Below are 25,978 nucleotides of genomic sequence, written 5' to 3'. Positions count from 1 at the left end.
CATTTTGAAGTCGTATTTACTATTCAGTGCTATACTATGAAAAGTTATCTTTAACCTCAGAAACAAGTGAAATGAGGCTGATCTACTGCATAGCACAACAGTAAATAGACAAAATGGCAACAAAAACAGAAATCCAGACAACCACTGGGCACACTGAATAAAATGTAAAATAAAATTATTGGGATAACTCTGTTTCCATAGCAAGAGCTTCACCTACAATACATTGCAGGTAATGGCACAGAGGGTTCATAACTAAGGAATCTAAGAATATCCCAATGACTTTATGATAGATTTCATTTTGCAAGGATGCACTGAAACACATACACTGTACATTAACTCTGTTCATTGCCAAACACAGAAGAAGGGTTGCCTGCCTTTAAGATCATCCGACTTCCAGAATTGGGAGATCACAGGTAAGCTGGAAGGAAGGGTCTGAAGTTAGAGGTGCATTGATGAACGACAGAGTGATGAGACACACAGCACACAGAGTTACTGTACCTCTGTCTGAGCTACATATTCTTCAGTAAGTGAGGGTGCCTCTGTTACAAGCTCAGTCTCCTTGTAATCTGGTTCCCCATACTCATAGTCATACTCGATTAGCTCTTCAGGTGCATACTACATTGCAAAAGGGAAATTTGTTAGGCCAGGCTAGGTTAGTTAGCGGCTCCTGTCAACAAAAAGAGGTCAACCAGATATTGTCTCTCTGCAGTTGGACTAATACTAAAACGTCTAGTCATCCACAATATATCAAATGTTAGTTAATAATGAGAATTGTTGTTTAACACCATACTGAGAGAGACAGGTTGAACGCCCCTACACAGGAGAACAGTTAATAAGCACATTTTTATGTTAGAACGACATCCACATACAATGTGCCGACACAATATTGTTGGCATCATTGCTGAGATGGCGGACAATGTTCATTGTGACATTGTAGGGGCAAAAAGCTAACAAAAGCATAATGAGAGCGATAAAGAGCATCAAAAGTCTAGCCTTCAATCTCCTGTGGTTCAAATCTTTCAATGAAAGAAAGGTCTATTAAGCACTGATCATCAACAATCACTAGCCATGTAGATCTTCAGCATGCTTTCTTCACGGGTCGTTGTCTCAAAAATACATTATTATTAAAAATCTTAAAACCCTGAATTTTCACTAGTGTGCTTAGCAACATTCCTGACAATGAAATATTTAAACAGCTTGGTTGAAGACAACTGATGCTCGTTCCTTAAGACCAGAGATAGGTAACCCATATGCATCTAAACTACCATGATCCTCTAATACCCCATTGATCATGGTAGTTGTAGTTTGCCAATAACGGTCACAGGTCACGTACCCCTGGTATACAGACTCTCCTTTCCCACTGAAAGTCATTAATGCTAACTTATGGCAGGTGATGCCTAGGGGTCAGGTTATTAAAAATCTTCAGATCTGAATACCAGCACAGGGAGAAAATACATTTCCATATAAATTTGCAAAATAGGTCATGGCTTTTATAGTTTTTTTTTAATTATTATTATTTTGGTGAACTTCTTTTTTAAATGGTGAACTTAAAAGTTGCAAGTTTTGAACTCTGTTTCCATTCTTGTCCTCCAAGTAAACTCAGAATAAATAACTATACACTGTAATGCCTAGGTAATAATGTGTTAATTTTATGTGTTATGGAGGAATCCCAGACCCAGGTTTCCTTCATTCCAAATAGTAATTGTGTTTAGAGTGAGATTATATTTCAATGCTAGTGAATTCTCTGATGGTTAAGTAAACAAAACATAGTATATCAAATAAGGTCTATAGATCAGTTTGTATAAAATATGATAACGGAGGAAAATCTTAAAATACTTCCTGATGTATAAGGGTAGAACTTTACATATCCAAACTAGGTCAATAGTTACAATAAGTTTTAAGTTGTTAAAGTTTAAAAAAGCAATATTACATACATGTTATATTTATTTATTCAAATATAACTATACGAAATATCCATATCTTCCAAAACCAGAAATTATGACAATCTGAAGTTACACAGTAAAACCTAGATATGCAAAAGTTGATTTTATTGGGCAAACACAGAAAAAGACGTTATTAGGTCCCTTGCCTTTACTGACACACTTTTGCGGCAGATTCCATTCTTTAATGCTCGGTTGCTGGCTGCACAGACATAGCCGCATGTGGCAAAAGTTTAAAACTGTGGTGTACAGCCGTATGTAGCCACTGGACGGCCACACATCATGGTATTAGTCAGGGTATTAGTCGGCTCTTGTCTCTTCTTCAGGTGGCATAGGTACATGCCAACTGAAGGTTTCCCTGAGGTCCTGAAAGCTTATGTATTTTGTATATATTTTCTAGATTGGCCCAAGAAAGGATTCAGATAGCCAAAGTCACAGATTATCGAACAAGGGTAACAGTGGCATCATAGTTACAAACCTGTAGTGCTCAGACCAATGCGTCAGTGCATCTTCCAGTACTGTAACCTAAGACCTGTCTCCCTGTGTATATTGTAATTGTTGTCCAAAGAATGTCTGTCAATGGCTATTTTACTGAATAAAATTGACATTTCCAAATCCCACATTTCTAAGTACCAAGTTACTTATGTGGCAACTAATTCTGAGATTGAGCTGGACAGATAAGCCTTCTACTTGGGGAGGCATATTGTGAGGCAAACTCCAAAAGTTAACCACAGAAAGCAAAAGGTAAATCGAAAAAACTGTGATACATTTTATCTCGGACAATAAAATACAGACCAATCACAAAAAAATCACTATACCAATAAAAACGTAAAAAATTTGGTGCAGAATGTAATCTTATATTGTATTTAATATATAACATGTATTTAATTTAGAAACAAAGCTTAAGTCTGTGGCCTTGGTTTTCATGGTGTATAATTATTAATGCCTACCTAGTAAACATTGGTAAAAAGGGTTAAAATATCTGAAGCCACAAATTACACCAGTGTAGAGATGTTCTCTGGAAAATGCATTAGAGGTGAAGGGTTTTTTGTTTTTTTTTAAACATATATTTTCTCAGTATGCCTCAGAATATTTCCATAATGATCTCAACACTCAGGTTTCCACACAAAGCAGCATTATCGTGTTACACAGTAGCTCTGAGGGATGTTTGTATCAATGGATTGTATATTTTAGAAGTAGGGGCCTCCAGAGAGCTCTCCCAGGGCAAGGACACATGGTTTTCATTTAGCGTACAGAGCAGCAGGACGCCATTGAGCAGACACAAAGGCAGCATGGGGTCTTGTGGTTAAAGTACTGCTTCCCCCCCCACACCTCTAGTATATTTTTCCATTTGGAGCTACGACAGGAAGTTCTCCTGAAACATAAAGTTGATTTAGCACTCTGTACAAGAACTAGTGATCTACCAATTCACACTCATACATGTGATAAGTGACCATAATTAATATTGGCTCTCAACTTGATAAGGTTCTAGAGTTCTAGAGTACTGGCAATTGTGAATATTTCAGAAAAGGACCTCATGGTCATGCTTGTGGCCTATAATGGCTTCATATCCAGCAATCTAGAACTCAGTTAACTCTGCAGTCTAATGCAATACATAGGTGATTCACAGCCATTGTGCAGACACATTTTTACTAAAACCTGCAAAATATATGAAATAACACTGTTTTGCTTTTGTGTGGAACATGTTGTCTCTATAAAATAAGGGAAAGGCTAAATAATAATTTGACAACATAAATCCCTAAAAGCCAGTTAAAATAAAAAGGTGTCTTTCGCCACACTAGCACTAAAGCAGATCTATCATCATTTATAAATGGTCAGCACATATATTTCAGACGGATGATTTGGGTTAATTGGGGCCCCTGTGTGCACAGTATTTCATTCATTCATATTTCATAAGTGCCAAGATTGTCTGTTTTGTTTCTTTAGTTTGGGCTTTGTAATTTTCAGATACATAAACACCTTCGCAGATAGATGTACATAAGAAAAAAATACTGTTTTCACTGCAGTTTAGTTCTTGCTAAGGAAAAACTTTAGATTTTACTTTTTTTCTAACAATGGGTCTCTATTCAGATCTCAAGGACTGCAGTTGTATAGCTCTGCGCAATGTAACCAGGATCGTAAAACTTGCTGTTCCGTGTGTTCTGCTGAATTCAAGGATTGGTAATTAAATGCTGTTCTAGACCGCATTAGAAACATCATTCCTGGTAGTGTTGAATGCCCAGTCCTTTCCCTTAAATAACGATTTATTCGCATAAGATTTTGCTGCATGACACAAAAAGCAGGCACTGATACGTTGTAAATGTTGGTAAAAGGTTTCTGTGTTGCTTCCATTTGATTAAACCCTCACAATAAAAAATAAAATACCTGAGGTCTTCCGAGGCTTGTATTGAACGTCACTCTGTTAAATGTAGCAAAGAGCTTACAAAAAATAAGAGGTTGCCCCTCATTAGTGCCAAAGATCAATCTGTACTAGATGAAGATAAGGTAAACAGCAGCAGTAACTATAGCTGCTAAAATGGCATGTGTTCAAGTTAAATATGAATTTGTTCCATGTGTTGACACCCTGGTGGCCCAAGAAGACCAATGATGGTAGATCTGGTTTACTTAGTTGTTAAAATAAACATCAGTAAATAATTGGGGCCCATATGCAAGATTATAAACAGTGTAGCCTTTAATGTCTTAATTTGTATTGTATGTAAGTGTTCAAGACTGCAAGATTGGACAGGAACTGAAAGTTCTAACCAGGGGCCTTCAGTGCTTTTTGGTAATATTGCACATTGGTATGTCAACATGTTTTGGCTTGAGGACCTGCTAGCAACAGGCATGTCAATTATGTCACAGATCGTGTCTCCTACTACAAATATATTTTCAAAATAAGTATCTGTTGAAGGTGAAGGTGCTAATGAAGATCTTTTCCTCCATGTGCATCCTGAGTCACATCACTACTAAACTCAACATTTAACATAAACAACTACATACTGGAATTGGATAATAATGGTGAGTTACATAATTAGTATGCTAAAAGGACACGTTCAAGTTTATTTACCTAGGAGATGGATTCTAAATGCCCATATAACATCCTTACCTCATCCACTTGTGGTTCTTGGGCCTGGGGTTTGTTGGGAGCTGGGGTGTCACAGTCCGGCATGAAATGTTCACAGTAGTCATAAGCAGCTTTGGGGTCATCGCTGATCAGTAGCTGCTGGATGTCACCCTGTATACACATATATACATAATTAGTACAGTTAGGATAAAAATTTTGGTTTTAACCGTAATGAATGAACACATGTTGGATGTATTATCAATGCTATAGTCAATACCTATAAAAGACCCAGGTTTGGACCCTTATCACAGAGCACCAGAAGAAGGTTAGTGATCATATTACACAGCACAGAGAATGCTTACCAGGTGCGCAGGACAGAGCACCAAAACCAGGTAGGTACAATTTCAGAGAGCACTACAACCAGGGGAACACCGATGTCACACAGTACAAAACACTGGAACCAGATCCATACTGACTACAAAAACAATGTTAGTACCCATATCAGACAGTGGCTATTACAGATGTCATTGTTTCGTTGTAGTGAAACTACAATTTCCATGATGCTCTACCTACAGCTACAAACCGGAGAGCGTGATGGGACTTCTAGTTCCACAACAGCTGAACAGCTACATGTTTTTTTACTTCTGCGCTCCTGTATTACGGTAATAGAGCTAAGGATGAAAGGTAGTTGAAGCTGGGAGAACAAGGTTTATGCTTGTGATCAATGAGAGAAATAAGAAGAGCTTTAGATATAGAAATGTCCTAGATCTTGTTGTAGGGTTTCTGTAGATGTGTTACCTGACATGCAGTATATTGAAATATACCCATAAGCATCTCGTAAATCATTTGTGGCATTTAAAGCGGTACAAATCCTTCAGGAATTTCATCTATGACACATGGAAGGCTCTTATTAGATAAGATCTTTCAAAAAATACATTGGTCATTGTACTGCACTTAGATCCCCTGCTACCTAAGCAGTAAAAAATTAGATTTTATATTCTCAGAAACCTTTGTCTGACAATTTGTCTAGCTGCGAGGAAAGCTCCCTTGTTGCCTGATACAAGTGTTACTAATCAACAAAACATTGCTGTGACAGCTGGTAAATTGAATCCAGAAATCTGCATACAATGCAAAAGTATGGCTTCACACTCCTTCTGGCCCGAGATTCTCAGAGCCAAACCCTTAGTGATTTACACATAATGTGTTCTGTTTATTTGTTACTGTCAAAGGAATTACTATACTCGTTAGTTTACGTTTGAACAGCTTCTACATGGTCACGTTCAGAGGCAACAAAGGTCAGGTCCGGTGAGGAACCAGTGGTTGTCAGGGCACAACTGGTCATGTATCCCAACTTCCATCATGCCAAGTACCATCCAACACACATAAAATGAACGCAGCATGCATCAAGTACAGCTGTTAAAGTTGCCTAAAGCCCTTGTTAACCCTGGTGGCCATGTGTGAAACTGCAACAAATCCACATTATAAAGTTGCAGGTAGTGGCCCAAAATCCTAAAGCAGCCTAGGATGTAATTCAGCTTCCACTGGCCTTTCCCTGTACCAACTAATTTTAACTCAGGTATCTCTTACAGATTTTTAACCTCCTGCAACCTGGGTCAACATTTATTTCAGATCTAGGTGGTCCAGCGCAGCCAAGTATGGGCAAGTAGTGAGACGTCATTTTGAATATTGTGTCCGGTTATCTTCCAATTTACTCTTATCAGTTTTGATTGTGGTTCTTGCTGTACTTCCTGGACCTTTTTTTATTTTTGGGGTGCCCCAGAGCACTACGGCCACTGACCTTCTTACTAATCTGCCCCTGGAACTGCCAAAGCTTGCCATTTATAAAATATGGAAGCAATGTTAGAAGGAAATGGTCCATTTAACTCCAGATGCTATGTTTCAGGCATACATATTTTAGAGAGACTTCAAAGAAAAACTAAATTGGATATGTATTCTTGATAACTAAACATGGCACAACAGGAAGGGCAGTAGATACCTGGAACAGACTTCCAGTAGTGGGCAGTGCAATCAAACTTAGCAAAATAATTCAGGATGTGTATAAAAACCATCCTAAATAAGTAATCAGATTTAAAAAGGGAAGACTAAGCTGGTTCTTTCCTGCTGTCTATGTGGAAGAAGGGCTCATCTATGTCTATATGTCATTATTGGTACAGGTACATTGTGGTCCTGTGGGGAGTTACGTCTTTAAATCCAACATGTGCACATTGTTCTCTCTCCGTTATTTCTGCCCTGCTGCACTGAGTGGATTAAACCTCATCAGGAAGGAATGTTACAGGACAGAAATACAGGAAAATACTCGTCTGAGACCTGTAAACTTCATCTCTGGGAAACTCATTACTTGTCCCTGCTCTCTGCAGCCGTGCATTTGAGTGCCCCTCTGTGCCAGAATGGAGACGTTAAAAAGAAAATGCTAGACAGGATCAAATTAACACCTAACTTGCCAGGTAAACAGGATCTTGGGTAGAAACTGCAGTTAACTGTTCGAAAACTGGAACTTCTACTAGAAACCTGAGATGGGAGTAAATAATTCCCACCCAACCAGCTCTTAACATTAATGGATTGGCTCTTCAAAACTTACATTATAGGTTTACCCGTACAATATTAAGCTGATGCAAGGTGGCTCTCCCCTTACTCTATATTGACGCAATCTTATTGAGAAGGTTTTAAACTGATTTAAGAAGAGTTCTTTATGACAAAAAACTAAATCGTGATGACTACTGGCTGACCTCTGTTAATAGAGTACTGGATCTCCTTTGATTGGTTTTATGGGACAATATGGCCTGGGAGAACAGGGACCAGTAAATCTCTATCGCAAATAATGCTGTTAATCAAAGAAAATAAATCTACCTCCCTATAAATTATCAGAGTATATTAAATCTCCTCTGTATTACCTGTGTAATCAAACTGCTGAAGCATACCATAGTAATACGTTTTAAACAATATTAACTAATCAATCATAACATTTTAATGCATCATATACCTAGGGGATATCTGCCACATCAATTTTCACGAGTGAATCCGTTTCACTGCACATTAATATTACTGCACTATCCAGAGATTATGGAATGGGCCTTTACACCATTTCAGTGCTGTCACACTAGTGGCATGAATAATACACTCTATTTAACCATTTCAAGACCTTCGTCATAGCCAGGAATATACATGGCAGGCAGGTTATCCCATGAGTGACACAAGGTGTTGGCAATATGGTGCTTTCTAATGCATACCACCACCCCAAGGCACTTAAAAAATCTAATGAGGCTTAGGCACTGTATATTATGAGTGCTTTGTGCTAAAACAAGAGTAGTTATTGGTCTAAAAAACCAAAAGTAGGGAATGTGTATTTGTCATTTCAATTTTGCTTTTGAGGAGTAATTGTCAGACCAAGTTGTGACGGCTGCCTTCACAGTGTGTGTGAAATGGGTCCCATCTGGAAGCTCCACTGAATTCTTAAGCTTCGCCACAATCAGAAATTTCCACGTAAGACCTCATAAATCTCTGTTATAAACACCCGGCTGGAGGCATTTGGATCCCAGATTGCAGCAATATTATAAAGTAAGATGCAGATGTCTGTGCAGCGTTCCTTAAATGCCCCACCATGACAAGCACCATAATTACTTGGGTTACCGAACCTAATTAGAAGTCAGTGACTTATGAGCCGTACCCATTTCATATAAAAAGAGAAACCCACTGTCTTTTGTAAGATTAATTCTTTTCACTGGTGATATGATTTGGTGAAACTGCATTAGAAATGAAAATTAACAGTCTATTACACTGACAAATACATTTGTTTGGAACTGTGATGCAAGGTTTAGGGGGGGTTGGGGTTTACATTTAGTGAATTAAAATCATTTTGGGGGATTTTTGCAAATAATGATACTGTGTGCAAACTTTTCCAGTAAAAATGAAGTGTGCAATAGACAGGTATAGAAAGAGAATGTATAAGAAATCTTGGGTCTTCTCGGCACAATTATTTCAGCTACAACCATAGTATACACAAACACAATTTTGGTTTCCCTAAAAGTTGACCACAACTCTCAACTCAGTTCATGCTATATAAATACATGGTCTTCTTTCATTTTTACCTTCTTTTACAGGTCCACGTACTATTTCTTGGCTAATCCATGCATTAACCACACCACTCAACCGTCAGCAGGACAGATTGATATAACAGGTCATGGATTTCTAATACTCCTCCCTTTCAACATTCTTTTAAATTCTGCCCTTCCTTCAGGCCCACCACAACCCTATTTATTCATGTCAGACATAATGACCACCATTTGCCCCATTGGGCCAACCCCCTTACACTCAGGGCTCTTTTTTATATACTTTCTGTTCCATCACAATTTTTTATCTTCCTCTAACTTCCCTTCTCTCTACAATCCCACTATTTCATTCCTCTACAATTGTGTCTATGCCATTCAGTAAATATCCAAAAGAGAGGGAAATAAAAGCTTAGGTTAGAAAAAACCTATGACGTAGATTATTATTTATACATTGTGCCATAAGAGAAAAGAAGAGGGCGGACTTCACTATAAAGGTAAAGATAAAATTTGTAAAGACTGTGATAATTATGGTATATGATAAAAATGCCACAGGTTGACCTGATTGCTAAGTGAGGGAAGATTGTGTTAAGCACAGTAAACTCTAGAAAGTACTCCAGTAAACGACAGAAGAACTACATGCTTGGATGTTGAGTTCCTCAAGGTTTTTACGCCAATTAAATCATAGGGTCTGGCCCAAGAAAGCAGTAAATATCCCTTTGTCCTTACCTCAAACACCTCTTCATCTAGGATACGAGTCCCAAATACAGTGATGCCTGTGGGATCCACAATAGGTTTGTCACTTCTGGGTAGGGGCTTTGTGGTCTTCTTCTTGCAGTCCACAATCATCGTGACTGTCTTCTTTTCCACGCTGATCGCAATCCGGTGCCACCTGTTTAAAGCAAAAGAGTCACAGAGGAAAATCGATGAGAGAAACATCAAATTAACTTTTAGGCGTCTGTATATTCATTTTTTTTTTATTTTTTTTTTATTCATATTTTAATGACAGACCCTTGAAATATACCAATAATGGTCATTGGTTTACATGCAATTAAATGTATCTATGCGTTTCAGATCATATTTCAACTTTAGGACCCCTAAAATCCTACATCACTATGCTTGCCTTTGTTTCATGGTGGTTTTATATTGGTCCAGAGCATAATCAATTACTTTCTCACCTGTGTTATTCTAACTATATCCACTACAATTTCTGTAAAACATCATCTCATAAATTACCTTATTATGTCTTTTTTATCCAACACGTTCTATGCCAGTAAAATAAGTTAATGGAATGGTAAGTTTAGTGTGTCTTGGCAGATGAATACGTAGGCAGCTTTTGGAGTGCATAATGACTCCGTGTGAAAAGAAAGTCATGCCCAGAAAGGGTAGCTAAAGTACCTCACCCTCTACGAGATAGCCAAATAAGTCACCTAATTTGAACTTTGTAGAATTATTACTGCACGCACCTTCAATTTGATACTTTTTAGGGGAAAAACATTTTACTTGCCCACTAGAACTGTAGTATTAGTGTTAGGTGTCCTTAAGGCAGCAAGAGTGACCTAGATTAATACCTAAGGAAATTGTTACATCTAGAACATCCACATTCAGTTTGCATACAAGAGGAGTGACTTGACATGGGACATCAAGTTGATTGCTAATATATATACCCACGTCTAGTGTTAGTCTGTAGACATAGCTACATAGTTGTTTTTAAGTATATGGAATGATATGGAAGTGTAAGATTCTGGAAAGAGAGGGGACAACTCATGGAACATATCTAACATTTTGTCACCTTGATCCAGTTGTACTAAGCATTCATTACAGGGGCTAGTACAAATGGTGTGTAAATAAAAAAAACATGCATTCACCCCCTGTGCAGTTACAAAGCACCATGGGAAAGTGTCATTTATGAAGATCAAGATAAGCATATTGGATTAATATTTGCAAAGAGGTAAGTCAAGTCTCCCCAGGGGTTTGAGACAATTGTAGATTTAGGGATGGAAAAAAAACCCAGCATAACTTGAATAGCGGATTTCATGTAAGCTTCTGTCGGGAGATTCTCTGGAATCTGTTTTCACTTACTGACATATTGGCTCACTTAAATATTGTATCCAATTACTAATGTAGTGTGATCAAGCCATGTGAACAACTATATACTCCCTGTATGACAGGCAATTTAAGAGTAATATTTTACTTAAACAGCAGTAGAGACAGACATTAGAATGTTCAGGAAAATCTACTGTATGTAAATTACAAATTAAACCAAAGGAAGAACGTTAAGGATAATTTACTGTATATACTGTATTAGAAAAATTACAATAAAAACCAATAGAAGAATATTTATTATCATTTACTGTACTGTATTAGAAAATGTTCTATATTAACCAATAAAGGAATGTTTTGGATAATTTAATGATAATTCTATATTAGAAAAATTACAATATAAACCAAGAAAAGAATGTTCAGGATAATCTAACAAAAAATACCTGGAGAATTTAAGGGAACAAAAGATGATAAATCTAAGACATTACAAGAAACAATAAAACAATTAAAATACAAGCAAATAATAATGTTAGATCATAATGTTAGATCATAATGATTAAACCATTAAAGAAAAAGACTAGACTATGAAGAGGGGTATAGATTTTGTTATATTTTTGTCTACTTGGACACTATGCATGCCCCTCTGTCTTAGTTCTATAACTGGTGTTCTTCTTGCTGTCCTAAAGCAAAGCATGTTTTGTAGAAATGCCTAAAGAAAGTGATCTCTTTACACTATTGGAGTAAAATTCCAAGGGGAAGACTTGGGCTAAACGCATATGTGAACACCCCGTAACATTTGCCAACATTTTCAGATTTCTTTCATGGGTGTCTCATCTAAGGGGCTGAACTCACAGCACACTTCCGGAGATATAGCTGACGATTCCCATTCACATGAGGAATAAATCACTACCCAGAAAGAAAAAGAAACACATGTTTCTCATGTTGGTCAAATGGATGCCAATTAGTCTACCGGAATCAATACAGTGAAAAAAGTTCAGCATTGGTGGCAATCTACTAATGAAACTCTTCTATGGTTTATTGCCTTTACCCTGTTTTTGTGCCATGGATCTTAAGCTGTTTTTGGACCCTGAAAGGCTGCGATTTGAGGCTTATGACAGCAGCAGTTCATATGACCTATAATCTCAGCTTTGTTTAATATCTGTCTCACACTTACAAGTTTCCAAAACATCTTCCCATCTGTCCTAAAATAGTAGCAAACAAAAGTCAACAGCTCGTATAAAACATGGAGTGTGAATCTTGAACAGCTGAGGTTCCTGGCAAAGCCACAAGAGCAACTTTTAATCAAAAGAGCAAGCAAAATAGTAAAGAAAACGGTTATTTTAGTGAACAGCAGGAACGACACATTTGTCCAGGCTGATTACAGTTAGGATTTGTTGTTTTTTTCCGGGTTGATTCCAAGTCTTTTCTTAGACAAATGCTTATAATTAAAAATCAGTTCAATATTGCAAATAATGTATTTTCAATGTAACCGGATTAAAAAAATATTGTAAAAAAGTATTATGTCATTTCTGGGGTAAGTGTTTTTTTGCAGACAGCACATAGTGTCTACAATGTAACTATTTTCATAGTTATGACAGTTCAGGATGACTCTTCAGACACCTACTTAGAAGTACAAGCATTGGAGGGGATAACGTCTACACAAATCTCTGAGAATTTGTAACTTATTCAAAAAGAAAAGGTAGAAATCGGGTTATGAAATTAATACCCTTAATTTGGATGTTTTTATATTGGGTAGAATAGCTGAATATTTGCGCCAACTTGCCCTTTAATCCTAGTGAAGCTCAAGGACGTACTGGCATATCAAGCCATCCCATAAAGTCCGAAACCAAAAACATACAATTACTCAGCCTTCTTCTAGTGTCATGAAACAAGGAGAAGATTTGAGTGGCTACATGCATTTATAATACTGGTTTCCTTTGGATCTAAGCTTTGAGCAAACACCTTCCAAAAATAAATGCAAAGCAAATGTTTTTATTGGAGCTTTCTATGATCTGGAATATGATTTTTTTTCTGCTGGAGATCTATATATCAATGAGTGCCAGAACCATGCTTATCTTACAAGTGGCCTTAGGGTCAAAGGCTATGGACATTCCTAGTACATTGTGGAGTAGGCTTTGAAACAGATATTCATAAAATGATCAGGGTATACATGATGAGAACAGAGCAGGGATTTGTAGAGTAGCACATTATATGCAAGAATGGGGTTCGATATAGTTAAGCCCCACCAACACATGGCTAAGTGAGAAATATGGCCCTGATGAAGGCCCCTGATGGTTGCCCCCTGTCTTTGTATGTATCTAATGAAATAATGCTATAGACTGACTCTTATTCACTCACACCTATATCTGTTTATATATGCATACCCTGATGTGTCCATGGAGCTCCTCCTTTATCACTAACAGAAAATGTATTTTCCTTGTTATATAAACGGGCGTTTCTTGGTTTTGCACATTTACTATACTACATGTTTTTCTATATTACATTTTTCAGCTGCTCCAGCAGAAAAGCATTATAAATGAACAAGACCGTAGAAATGATACAAGTGTTTTAAATTCTGTTGGAATTTGCCCTGCCCACCAGAAAGAGCAGGACCTCCAGCTTTCCACGATGCAGGAAACAGCAGCACAATTGTTTTTTTGTCTGCTAAATTGTCTAAGTATGTGTACAAATGAATGTATTAATATGGATTTCAACTATTTACTAATCAATGACCAATTACGAAAACCCACATGAGTTACTTACTTTCCGTCTGCAATGTTGACAGTGCTAAAAATGGGGTATTCTTCAGGGGTGGGTTTTCCATGCTGATCTTCATAAAGGAAGACGGGGGACCTTCCGACCTCCACTCCCAATTGTTGTACACCCTGTTCATTGTAGATTGACAGAATGAATGTCTGCAGGCCTTTCTTTGGCTTGACTGTAAGCAGGATTGAGAAATCTTTTGGGAATGATCCTCCTGGAAGAAAAAAAGAGGCAGAAAGTGTCAGCTTTTTTTTTCTAAAACAAAGCCCCCGTAAATACAAGCTATGACTTCTTTTAATTTGTTTTACATTGAAGGGAACAGTGTCCGTAACCATTTGGTGTAAACTGTGTATTACTTTTGCCTTTCTATAGAATATGTAATTATGTTTGGCACACAAGCCTACAGAGAGGTTTACTGACTAGTTTGCCCAAAATGAGCCCCGAGTTCAAAACTTGGCCTTGAACACAGACAGAATTAGACGGGGTCCTTAACTCAGGTTTACTGTACTCTCTAAATGTCATAAAAAAGTATTTTATGTTGGTATTTACACTCTAAAACGTAGGCCTCGCAAACGAATTCATCAACATATGGCCTGCTCTAGACTTTTGTTGATACTAAATGGACTTGTTTCTTTTTTTTTACGGTGCTCATACTGTATACTGCCAGCAAAAAAAATCACAGAACGGATTTCAAAGTGACCTGTCAGAATGATTAGTAAATCAAGCAACACAAATCCTCGTTTCAGGAAACAATCCATGGATTATACAAAGTTTATTTAGATGAACTGGAATCTGTTGCATGTGATTTAACCCACTAGAAAAACACTGTGATGCTAATGATCACATTGTCGATGTTTATTTGTTACACTTTGTGACAAGCTATGTATTTTTGTAAGGGTTGGTGTTTTCTGCCAGTGATATGTACTCTCATGTTGTACCCACAGGCATAATTCAGAAGCTTTTAATTGTGGGCCTACTACTGCTCTAAGGACACACCGCATGGCAATCTCCTCCTCACAGAACCCTATGGCTGACCCATCAGTACGTATAAAATATGAACGTTGAGTCTTAAGGTGTAGTTGATATATTTTATAGAGCCAACATAGAAAAAAAGATGTATAGATCTTATTAATGGTGGCCCATGTCCCCATTGCGTAAATCACCTCTGAAGTCTGATGGTCTTCCATTAGTTCTTTCATTAGAGGATCGTGGAAGCACTAACTATATAATCACTTGGTCAGTGGGCTAATTCATGATTGTCAATATTAAATTGACGTCACAAAAACAAAAATGGAATCCAACTACGTAATATATTCCTTTTTTGTAATATACACATCTGTGAGTCGTACCCAAGTTGAATAGAAAATATCTGGAAATCACATAGTTTGGGTCATGACATCTCACTTCCTATGGGGGACCTCACTTTTCTAATGTTTATTTTCATTAAAAAAAATCTCTGTGGTGTAATCCTCTGGCGTGCACCCTGCAATTTGGTCTTTGTTATTTGTGTTATAGAAAACCACAAAAAGGAATAAGATAACCTGTGCTCCTAAGAGTGTCTATTTCACTGATATAATAATAGACTAAGTCTCCTCAAACCAAAAGCTCAGTTTATCCTTGTGTGTCCAATACCACGTGATAATTATATGTGACACTATACCCGACAGCACAACTGTACGTGTTATGTTTGTGTGTGTTGTTTTTAGAATTAAACAAAAATCTCAGTATTTTCAGACCTTCCTTTAAAAACCTCTGACCAAAGCATTCATTTCTTATTTTGTGACCAAAAAAAAAAAGTTAGTCTGCAAAAAAAGGTGGAAATAGAAATGCCAGCGGCAGTACTTACCTGGGAACAGTTGCTTGGTGGGAGCACTAAGCTGGGCATGTTTCTGGACTCTGTATGCTGTGTCTGCCCCTTTGGATGCCCTTCTGTTCGTGCAAAACCCTGCTGTTCTTGACACACCTTCTGGTGAACTGTTAAATTCTAATGCTCTGAGTACATCGACTGGTCCAGCTGGAAAACAAATTAATACAAAGTGTCAGGAGATGGTGACGAAGCAAAATAATTCACAATCACTCTTGATACCAGCTGTATTATAATGAACACTGTTAACATACAAGAGCAGATAATGGCTGGCAAGGGGGCCCGCTCTGACCTGGATTGGGCCACTGGTGGTGGGAATGCAGCAGGTCAGTGCGATGTCAGTCAAAGCCAGAAATAAAGCGGGGTGAGCAAGGGTGAGGGAGTAAGTATGTATGTATGTATGTATGTATGTATGTTAAAGCATGAGTAAATGTGCAAGAATGTGTATGTGAAAGTGAATGCGTGTTAGCATAAATGTGTTTGTGAATGTGAGAGGGACAAGGGGGCCACATGGCTTTGTGGTGCCAGACCCCCCTGTTAAATATTATTATATTGTAGCACAGCCAACTCTTACTCTTGGACATCACTCTAGCCATAATTGAACTTTGACTTCCATGATGCTTTTGGCATACATTATACACTCATGCCCATCAAACATTCTGAGCTCCTTGTAAAGATGCACATCAGAGGAGGAAAAGGCAACAATGGGAGTTGTGTCCCAAACTTTAACTGCCCCTCCTAAAGAGTGGTATATAAGAGGTATGGTATTGCTTCCTGACCTTATATTTTACACAGGACAGCAACGAAATGCATTGCTCCCAACATTTAAAATTGGCCATAGAGGGAGATTTTTTTCAGGTGTGTGCAAGAGCAGAAAGAAGGACAGAGGGATTAGGGTTCCAATGAGGGAATGTCCCTCCTACAGAGAGACACTTGGGTGGTATGGAAACTTATTGATGAGTGCTAAAGAACCAGTTTAAGGTAATGGGACCAAATATTATAAACTGAAACAAAAAAGAGTTAGTATAATTCCTAAGCTTTTCCTATTTTATGCCGGTAAGGAGACATGAAGGAATATATGCCTATATAAATATTATTTTATATGAATGTGTGTGCGTTTAATGCCGTAGATTATATTACAGCAGTAAAGTATTTTCAGTCTTCTCAGCTCACAAAGCATTATCCTCACAGAAATCAGATGTTATTTCCCATAGATGGGAAAGAAAATTACATTTAAAATTAAATAAGGTTGTGAAATTATGTCTGCAATGTCATTTTTCAGGAGGTAAAATTAACCTATTCCGATCAAATCATGGAAATAGTCTGTTATATTAGGAGTAGGTTTTTACAGACACGAAAGTAAATTGTGTCCCTGATTGAAATTGGTTCTTTTTTCTTATCTCGTTAAAGCGGAGACAGTAAAATCACAGCTTATGTTTCAGTATGAAATTAAGTAAAATATCACAAATTCAGAAAAGCGGATTTTTTTTCTATTTTGGCGATCGGATAAATGTCAAAGAATTTAGGGATTTGATTTTACATACCAATGACTTACAGTAAGGAGCAGGTCAGCACTAAAACGGTTAACTGAAGCATTTATAAATTTTAACTATTTCCATTCCGGTTTGGAACATTGTGTGTGGGACATATAGACTTTTGATTTAACAAGCATTAAATAATTGTTGGATTGTTCCTGATGTATAGATTTTTGGCCTCTCTACATTTTAATGACACCATACTTAACATTTTGGCCAAAATATTGCCCCATGATAATATTTGCATACAACCAGAATAATTAGAAAAATAAGAAAACCTATTTCACCAACAGTTATTATCTTATTCACATAGGCCATTTCAAAAAGGTCCATTGGAAGGAGCTAGCAATAGTAACACTAAAAAGAAGAATGACAGAGATGTCAAACAATGGTTAAATCATTCAAGAAAAAAAATATTTGCTACTAGGATGAGTTCTGTATAATAGTGCCCATGTGCCCTGGATTTGGAAGGACTGTCTTATTTTGGGACAAACATGTTGCCATCTTTAGTTACTTCTCATTGAAGCGGAACTAACTAATATGCTTATTATGGCTCATTAGCAGGCTTCGCATTCTGTGCCAGCGTGTCTAGCTGAAACGCCTATTGGAAGGCTCCCTGGTTTTCCCCCATTATCCATCCTGACGTTGGCAAGCAAGATCATGGCGATGGCATATTTAAACGTACTAATGGCCCTGGCATGTTTAACCTTAAAAGTGCCAGATGTGTTTGCAAAGCATTACTAAGAGAAGGGCTATTTATTATTAATATAGGAAAATAGGACAAAATATTTGACACCACAATTTGAATGCCATTCTTAAAGTGCGGAATACAAAGAATCTGTTTGTATGAATCTAGATCCAGACTTCCAGACTTAGCTCTGCTTGACCCTAATGTGTTTTTCAACAGTAAGCATTATTTCCCCATAACATCAAGCGGAACAATGCGCTTCATTTATAACAAAGACAAATCTTTTTGTCTAAAAAGCATTACTAATTTATTTTAGATGTGGAGTCTGGCCTTCTGACCTGCGTGAGTTTAAAGTGAGTTGTACACAGATCTGTAAGAGGTGATCTTGTTGTGATGCCCTTTAAATAGCCCGTGACCCCTAATAAATAACAGTCTATTTGTTCTGAGTGCATGGGTCATGGGCTGATTTATATGATGTTTTAGGGGAGTGGAAATTAATATACTGCTATGAGACCGTTTGCCAAATTTCACTAAAACAATGCACAGTTCCCAACTGTCATAACTTTTACTGGGGCAGTCACACAAGCTAAACATGAGATTGTGCTTGCCTAAAGCACAACTGTCCTATTAATGCATGTAATCTGTTATACTGCAATTTAATTTAGCATATTGAGATATATTTTGGGGTATGTATGAATAGAAACTCTAATGCACAGGAGCCATCGGTTGTAACATTTCATTGATTACACTATTTTTACAATTTTTCACCAGGTCTCCCTTACATGCCCAGATTGTTTGTCATTCACATAATCATAGCCACTTGCTGATGCAGGGAAGGTAGCTGGAGGCTAAGATTTCACTTTTCAGAGCCATGGCGCCCCTGGAAATGCTGGATATTATGTCGTTGTGACCAGCCATTGAAATGTGTCGCTTCTGCAGAATTGATTTCATGTACGGTATATTTTTTTTTACTTGTAATTCCCCAAATGGCCACTAGTTTCTCCTGGAATGTATCAACATTATAAGTAACATTTTACACCTTCCTGTTCTTTCTCTGTGGGTTTTTACAGTGCGTTGTTAAAAGCATATCTGGAATCTTAACCTATATTATGTGTTTGTTCTATTGTGTAGTGTAGTATATATCGAGCTTCCTCCCAAACTTAAAAGTTACTAGTATTACCGTTTGGCCTAAACCATAGAGAATTAAGTTGCTACATGTTCTTATTACAGAAAATGGGATTTATTAATTGTCTTATTTCTACTGGTATAATTTATACAGCATTTTGGCTGATGATATAGATAGCAGCAAACTATTGTAATATTATTGTATCATTTATTTATAAATCTATGTGATCTGTTGTATAATAAAACTGATAAAATATATTATTTATCTTCACATTGTAAACTACAGAAGTAGAAAGAGTTCTCTTGTTCTCCAAATCAGTTCTAACGTGCTACAGGTCACTGTCTCTTTCTTTATTCGGCTGCTTTCAGAAATGACACTGCAGGAGCTTAGCAATAAGTGTTTGATATGCTGGACAAGCAGCTGGAGACCAAGAGAGGGAGAGGTTATTTCTTTATCCTGTGCCAGAGTGTTTGTACAGTAAACTTAGTGCTGTGTCCAGAATGAGCGGCTTCTAAAGAAAATATATTTGTTCCCAGAGAGATCATTGGCACCATGTTCACTCCAAACAGCTTAAAGACCTTTTGTAGGGTGACCACATTGGCCATGTTTTCCAGGACACATATCATTTATACATAATGCTGACCAGCCCAGGTAAGTGTATGCATCCCACATAGCGTAGAGCAACGTTTTATCTGGGCTGGTCAGTAATATGCATACATTATATGTGTCCTGGAGAACATGACCAATGTGGTCACCATGCCCTCTGCTACTCATTGAAACCCAAAAAGGCACTATCTCAGTAATAACTCTTTCTAAATACAGCTGTCAATCATCAGTCAACCTTCATATTTGAGGCAAACTCTCACATTTTTTAATGGGTTTCTTCAGCGTCAGAGGTGTTTAGGGTGAGTCCTCTTTAATATTAATATATTAAAACAGTTCCAAATGTTCATCATGCATTCTGGCCACTGTGGTCTATCATTCCCGAGAGCTCAGAAAAGAACGCATGGGAATTAGCAAAAGGTTTTCTCGATTTGTGTACTAGCTCTGCCTTCCTCCTGCTCCCATTTGTACCCCTTTACATTTAAGCCCTCATTTTTTAAACATCATCTCACACATCAGAAGAAATATTGTCAGAAGCTAGCGAACGTTCTATCTACATACTGCCAACAGATGTACGGCTCCTGTGATGCTAAAATGCTAGCAGTAAATTGCAGATGAGTTGAAACATTTCATCTTGTCACTAAACTATGCATTATGATGGGCCAACTTAACTTCTTCATCTCATCTATACACGTTTATTGAATAAACCCACCATCTACTACAGATACATTAACAGATGCTGTCCATGCCAAGTCTTAATTTCCATTAATATTTCTGTTCTTACATCTATTCTAACTCTTAATTTATACAAGATACTATTTGATTGCTACATGTCGCTGCAAAATAATCCTGACGAGTACTGAGATTATCCCACTTCAAAGCACAGGTTGTGAATAACCTGTTTTGTCCACCACTTTTTTAGAAGTTTTTAGAACTGAACATTGTGCCTGGAGGTAAATAAGATGGATACTTTCAGGATAAAATGACTTGTTCAAACACGTCTCACTGTTCCAATAAATTATCTGACAGATGAGGGGAAAAAAACATTTATTTCAAGCATGAAGCTGCTCCCATGTGTAAATCTTAGCTCTGGTTCTTCAAAAGAGAAGAACACAAATGTGGTCTTTTTTTAACCATCTCCAGAAAGCATCTATGATTACGGATTTCTGGAGAAACAATATCAAAGTTAACAGAAGTGACATTGTTACCAATCTTACCAGTGCCCAACTCACTCTAAAACTCATGTCTAGTAGAGATAGTCTTTCTTGCTGATCAAGACACCTGTTGATCCAAGGTGCCCCAATCAGGAGATATAGAAGCCCAATGTAAGGTTAAGCATAAATGTTCTGTGACTATAACCCATACAGACATTTTAAAATAATCTATTCTGTTTCGTTTGGCTATAACTGTATCTCAATTGCAAAACATAGAAACATAGAATAGTCCCTCCCTCTATTAACCTGTGCTACTTCTGCTGGAAGGTTCCATTTATCTACTCCTTCTTTGTGAAAAAAAAATCTTAGACATCAATACAATATGCACATTATTAATGTAGACAACAGAGCACAAAGGTTGACCTCAAGTATTTACAAAAATATTATTAGTTGTTTTTGAATTATCATCAGTATGGTAGCATATATTGGTGCATTGGCAATTGCATTGATTTTGTAATAAGGTACACAAAATTGTGTTTTTTAGAGGAACACTACTGCCATCAGGTGCAGTTTAACATATATGTCCCCTTTAAATCTTCTGCTTGTCACTGCACACACATGCTATACTCACTGCCACCAATGGACCTAACTAGACTCCTTGTGCGCATGCACATAAGGAGCTTCTGCTGATTTCAATGGGCCCTTTCTGCTTCAAGCCACCAAAAGTGGTGCAAAAATGGGACCAGAGAAAGGACGGTGTGATGCAGCTGAACAAAATTAGAAAACCTTTTAAAGGCTGGGGGAGTAAACAGCTGTTAATACAAAGGAGCAACAAGTCTATGACAAGGTGAAAGATTAGAATACATTTACAGGCTTTTTTGCCCCAAAAATACAGTAAAAAAAGATCTGCATGGCTGCCCGCCCTCCCAATAATTATAGCCGTTGTGTCGCTGTTATGTGTCCGTAATACTGACATCACAGCTTCTCATGCGCATGGAATCATGCCATGGAAATTTGATTGGATGCTGCTATGAAAGCTGTCGGGCTACCTTTCTTAGGAAGAAAACTAAAGGAAACTAAAGGTTTTATCCTAAAACTAATTTCAGATCTGGCGGCTTGAACAAAATAATCCATAAAACATGCATTTACACAATACTCTATTGAAGTGTCTACAGTATGGTTGCAATCAAGCCATTTTTGAATGTCACTAAGCAGTTTTACCATATACGATGTCTTCATGGCTGACTGCTGATTATAATGTTGTGATGTCATATGGACTAATAAGGATAACACGATAAAACAGCAAGTATATAAGGCACAGGATTGGTTAACGGAAGGCAAAGTTAGAATGCCTTGGATAGTAAAAGACTACGTAAATGAAAGAGTTCAAATATATTCAAATAGGCTTTCATTGGGCATCGCACACTTCTAGCTAGAACACCTCAATTTAATGTATTGTCTAGGATTTGAGATTATCATCACTATGCACACCTTTCCCGATTGCTAGGAAGCAATTGACGGTACGGTATTGAGTAACAGAACTTATCTATGGATCAGTCTGATACCAGCATCATTTTGTGCCCTTGTCATGTAACTTAGACAAAGCTACCGGCCATGCCTCTGTCAATTTATGTCTTCCAGCCCATTATTGACTAATATACTGTACAGTAGTTACTGATGTAAACTGATGTACAGAACTTTACTCCTAAACACTAAACATTGAGGAGGGTTTACTAAATACCCCAATGGCTCAACTATAAGTACCCTTAAATTTGGACATGTTTGGAAAAATAATCTCATTTACAGTATGCTTAGTGAAGCTTTGATTATAAGCCACAGAATATTTTGTTTATTCTGTCTAATTTGCTATTTAACAATCTACTATAAATGTGTTTTGCTCTAAATTAAACCCACTTTTTTAATTTCATGCTTACTAAAATCTGGCATTGAGCACAGAGACAATAAAAAAAGTACTTTTTTTAAGAAAGCATTCTCAAATATCTTGAACACACGCGCCAATAAAATGTATTTATTAGTACAAATGGAAAAATAGACCATATAATTATAGTGGAAGTTGGAAAAGGGGAGTAAATGACTTCATATTGTATTTTTTTAATTTTTCTGCTGTTAAAGTAACAATCTAGGCTACCAGGTTAGTCCTGATGGTCTTATGGTTTGGGGCATCTATTGGCTTCTGGAGGTAAAAGATATACATACTCACTTTAGCCCCTTCCCCTTGTCAGAGTAGGGATCCAAGTTTTCTTGTCAAACCTTGGGGCATATGGGAATTTCTTCTCTCCTGCTGGGATGAAGATGTCTGCAGCTACCAGAACCAACCTCCACTATCCATGGTGATCAGTTGCCTACTCATTTTAATAAACCACATTTCCAATTATTGGAGGTATAACTCATATTTTAAGGTGAAATATTCTGTAGTGATTATTTTTATTAGTAATTGCTTCTCAAAATAATAAATACAAGTGCTAGACCAGATCTGACTTCTTCCCACCTCTATTACTGTCTGCTTCTGAATATTGCAAGAAGTACATTATAATTTGTATTATTTTTTTATACAATCAATTTATATAAGTTCATATGATGAATTAATGACCAATGCTTATCTATTTTTCAAAAGACAATATAGACAACACAGTTGGAGAAAAGAGTCAATGTACCCAGTGTTTGCGGCCTGGCAATCAGCTACTATACCCAAAGTCTCTGGGGCGAATCCATGGAATTACCAGATACATCATACGTGTTATAGCACACAACACATAATAGAGCCTGTTTAAATGTATTTGGATATGTTGTGACATATATTTGACTCTAAAGATTCACATCTAGGGACAAATCCTAAATATACTAAGCCAGAGCAGATTGTTATAAAAAAAGAATATACTGCTCCCAAATTGACACAGATGGCTGGATTTGGTCTTTACTGTATGTGACATATACAGAACAGTTTGAGATATATGTTTCCCAAAAGTCTTAATATTGGCTTAAGAGAAGTTCCTTTGGGGGAGTACTGATGAAGTTACATAGCTCATGTGTTGTTAATCATTTCAATGACGGATGTCCAACCACAGTGGATGGGTGAACCTCACAGGGAGGCTTTTACATCAAGGCAATGGCCCTTACAAAACACATTTTGAATGAATTATTGTGTGAACCTAAATCTTCCTCACAGTAGGTGATTACTTAGTGCCTCCCGAGACAGGCTGAGACAACATGTGTTTACTTTCTCTCTTTCTTTTCACGTGTCAGTGGCCTAGGCTTTGTTGGCTACCACCAGCAAATAGCCAGATGGACAAACATGAGACACAGTAAAGACTTTCTACCTTATTCATAACATTCTAAAAATAAGGAATCCATAAAAAACAATCGTTCCATTGTTTGTCATGGCGATTGCAATGGTAATTGTTTGTAAATCATGGTATCTAATATTGAATGTAGATATGCTGAACATATAATTACCACTAATTTTATAGTGCCATTAAATGTTGATTATTCATAGAATTGCATTATAATATACATACATCAAAGCTGTGATTGATGCTTGTATCTTATTTCTTAAAAATTAAAATATTAAATTAGTTATTAAATGACATTATAGACAATTACAAAGCATGATGGATGAAGAATAGGGGTTATGAGGATGGCCATACATCTGATGTATCTGTTCTTAATCTTGGTAAAGAAGCTGCTAGTTCTAGTTCTGGGGTAATAAGGGAAGGTGGGGTATATCTGTCAACCCCGAAGTTCCTATGCCCTGGGCCTTCAAACTGCACGAGGACCAAAAAATATGTCACTTTCTCCATCTGCATAAAAAATGTATACTCTACAGAATTATATCATTGGTTTTACAAGGTATCTCTTTTTTAAAAAAAATAAAACTTTTTTTATGAGCAAACCAAGGAATAATGGGCTGTATCTAAAATTATGAAATAATATAAAATTTTATAGGACTATTAATAAAACTATTGTCTATTGGAATCTCCGACACATGATATTCCAATGGGAATCTGTCATCGTGTGAAGTTAGGGTTTGTGGGGTCTGTCACACCTGGTGGTTTCCTTCAATCTAAACGTCTGTTGGGCAAATGTTACCCATACTGAAAAGTCATTAAAGAACAGATCTGAGCAGCTTTGTGCAGTGACCAAGTCAGGGATATTTCTCAGTAGCTCAGACAGGCTCATAAAACACTGATAAACTAGAAGAGACTCTCCCATGAAGCTGTCAATTTTCCTGAAACTACTGGGGAAAAAAAGAGAGAGCGCTCTTTTTTCCCCAACTAAATGAAGAATGCTTTATCTGCTCTGCCATCAATGGACTTCACTGAGAATTCAGCTCAAAGGGACATTCTAAAAACCCACATAGCATTCATACCTCTGTGTCAGCTACAAGTCAGAGGTGCAAGGAGTCTTAAGCACGCCCCAGAGCCATGAAAGGGGAGACAGGCAGAGGAGAAAGCCATGCCCTGTTAATTCTGTTTTCTTAGCAAACCTTGAGTGTCTATTCCTCAGACAGTCGAACCATTTCACCTGCTGATCCTTGGGACTCTATTCAACTCAAACTCCCTAGCTACCAACCTTTCTTCGTTGGACAGAAGTTTATTTCATCATTTTGTTTCATTCCGATCTGATTCATTCCCATGAAACAAAGTACCATTTGTGTGTGATAGTCAAACTTACATTTTTTTTACATTTTCTGTTTGGAGGTTTTTTTTTTATTCAAAGTACAGTTCTGGTAATTCTACAACGGTATTTGGAAACCTTACTGTGTTAAAATGCCTAGTGTAGGTAGGAATAAAACTTGAAAACATTCCATATATTTCAAAACCATGTTATTCAAAGCCACAGTATTTATAATAGACACTTCACCATTTGTCTTATTTAACCTATATTAAACCTCTGTAAAAGAGGCAGATTTTAAGTTTGAACTACAGTGTAATAAGCGCATTCATGTGTATAAAATAAAATTTTTAAATATTTTCTGGCTCCCACTGCATTTCTCAGCTTATACAAGTATTTCTAAAATAATTTTTCTTCTTCATAAAAAGGATGATATCTTTTTCATTTGTGCGAATGCCACCGGGGATTTCCTTTATGAATAAACCCTTGTATACTCCAAAGC

The 25,978-nt window shown here is 37.1% G+C and overlaps 1 protein-coding gene across 2 annotated transcripts in view; it reads right to left on the bottom strand.

The window, feature by feature from the left end:
- LOC149283296 (collagen alpha-1(XI) chain-like) overlaps positions 1 to 25,978 on the bottom strand; it is an 83,623-nt gene that overhangs the window by 54,372 nt on the left and 3,273 nt on the right. For both annotated transcript variants that reach the window (XM_089497743.1, XM_089497744.1), the window contains exons 2-6: positions 15,721 to 15,888; positions 13,875 to 14,088; positions 9,798 to 9,960; positions 5,047 to 5,175; positions 499 to 615 (exon numbers count right to left, since the gene is read on the bottom strand). In XM_089497743.1, coding sequence (XP_089353869.1) covers positions 499 to 615; positions 5,047 to 5,175; positions 9,798 to 9,960; positions 13,875 to 14,088; positions 15,721 to 15,888 — 791 coding nt within the window. The remainder of the gene's footprint in view (positions 1 to 498; positions 616 to 5,046; positions 5,176 to 9,797; positions 9,961 to 13,874; positions 14,089 to 15,720; positions 15,889 to 25,978) is intronic.

Source organism: Sceloporus occidentalis, unplaced genomic scaffold (genome assembly GCF_023333645.1).
Source record: "Sceloporus occidentalis isolate IW3139 unplaced genomic scaffold, rSceOcc1.0.p SCAF_106, whole genome shotgun sequence".
NCBI lineage: Eukaryota > Metazoa > Chordata > Lepidosauria > Squamata > Phrynosomatidae > Sceloporus > Sceloporus occidentalis.
This window is presented reverse-complemented; position numbering and strand designations above follow the sequence as displayed.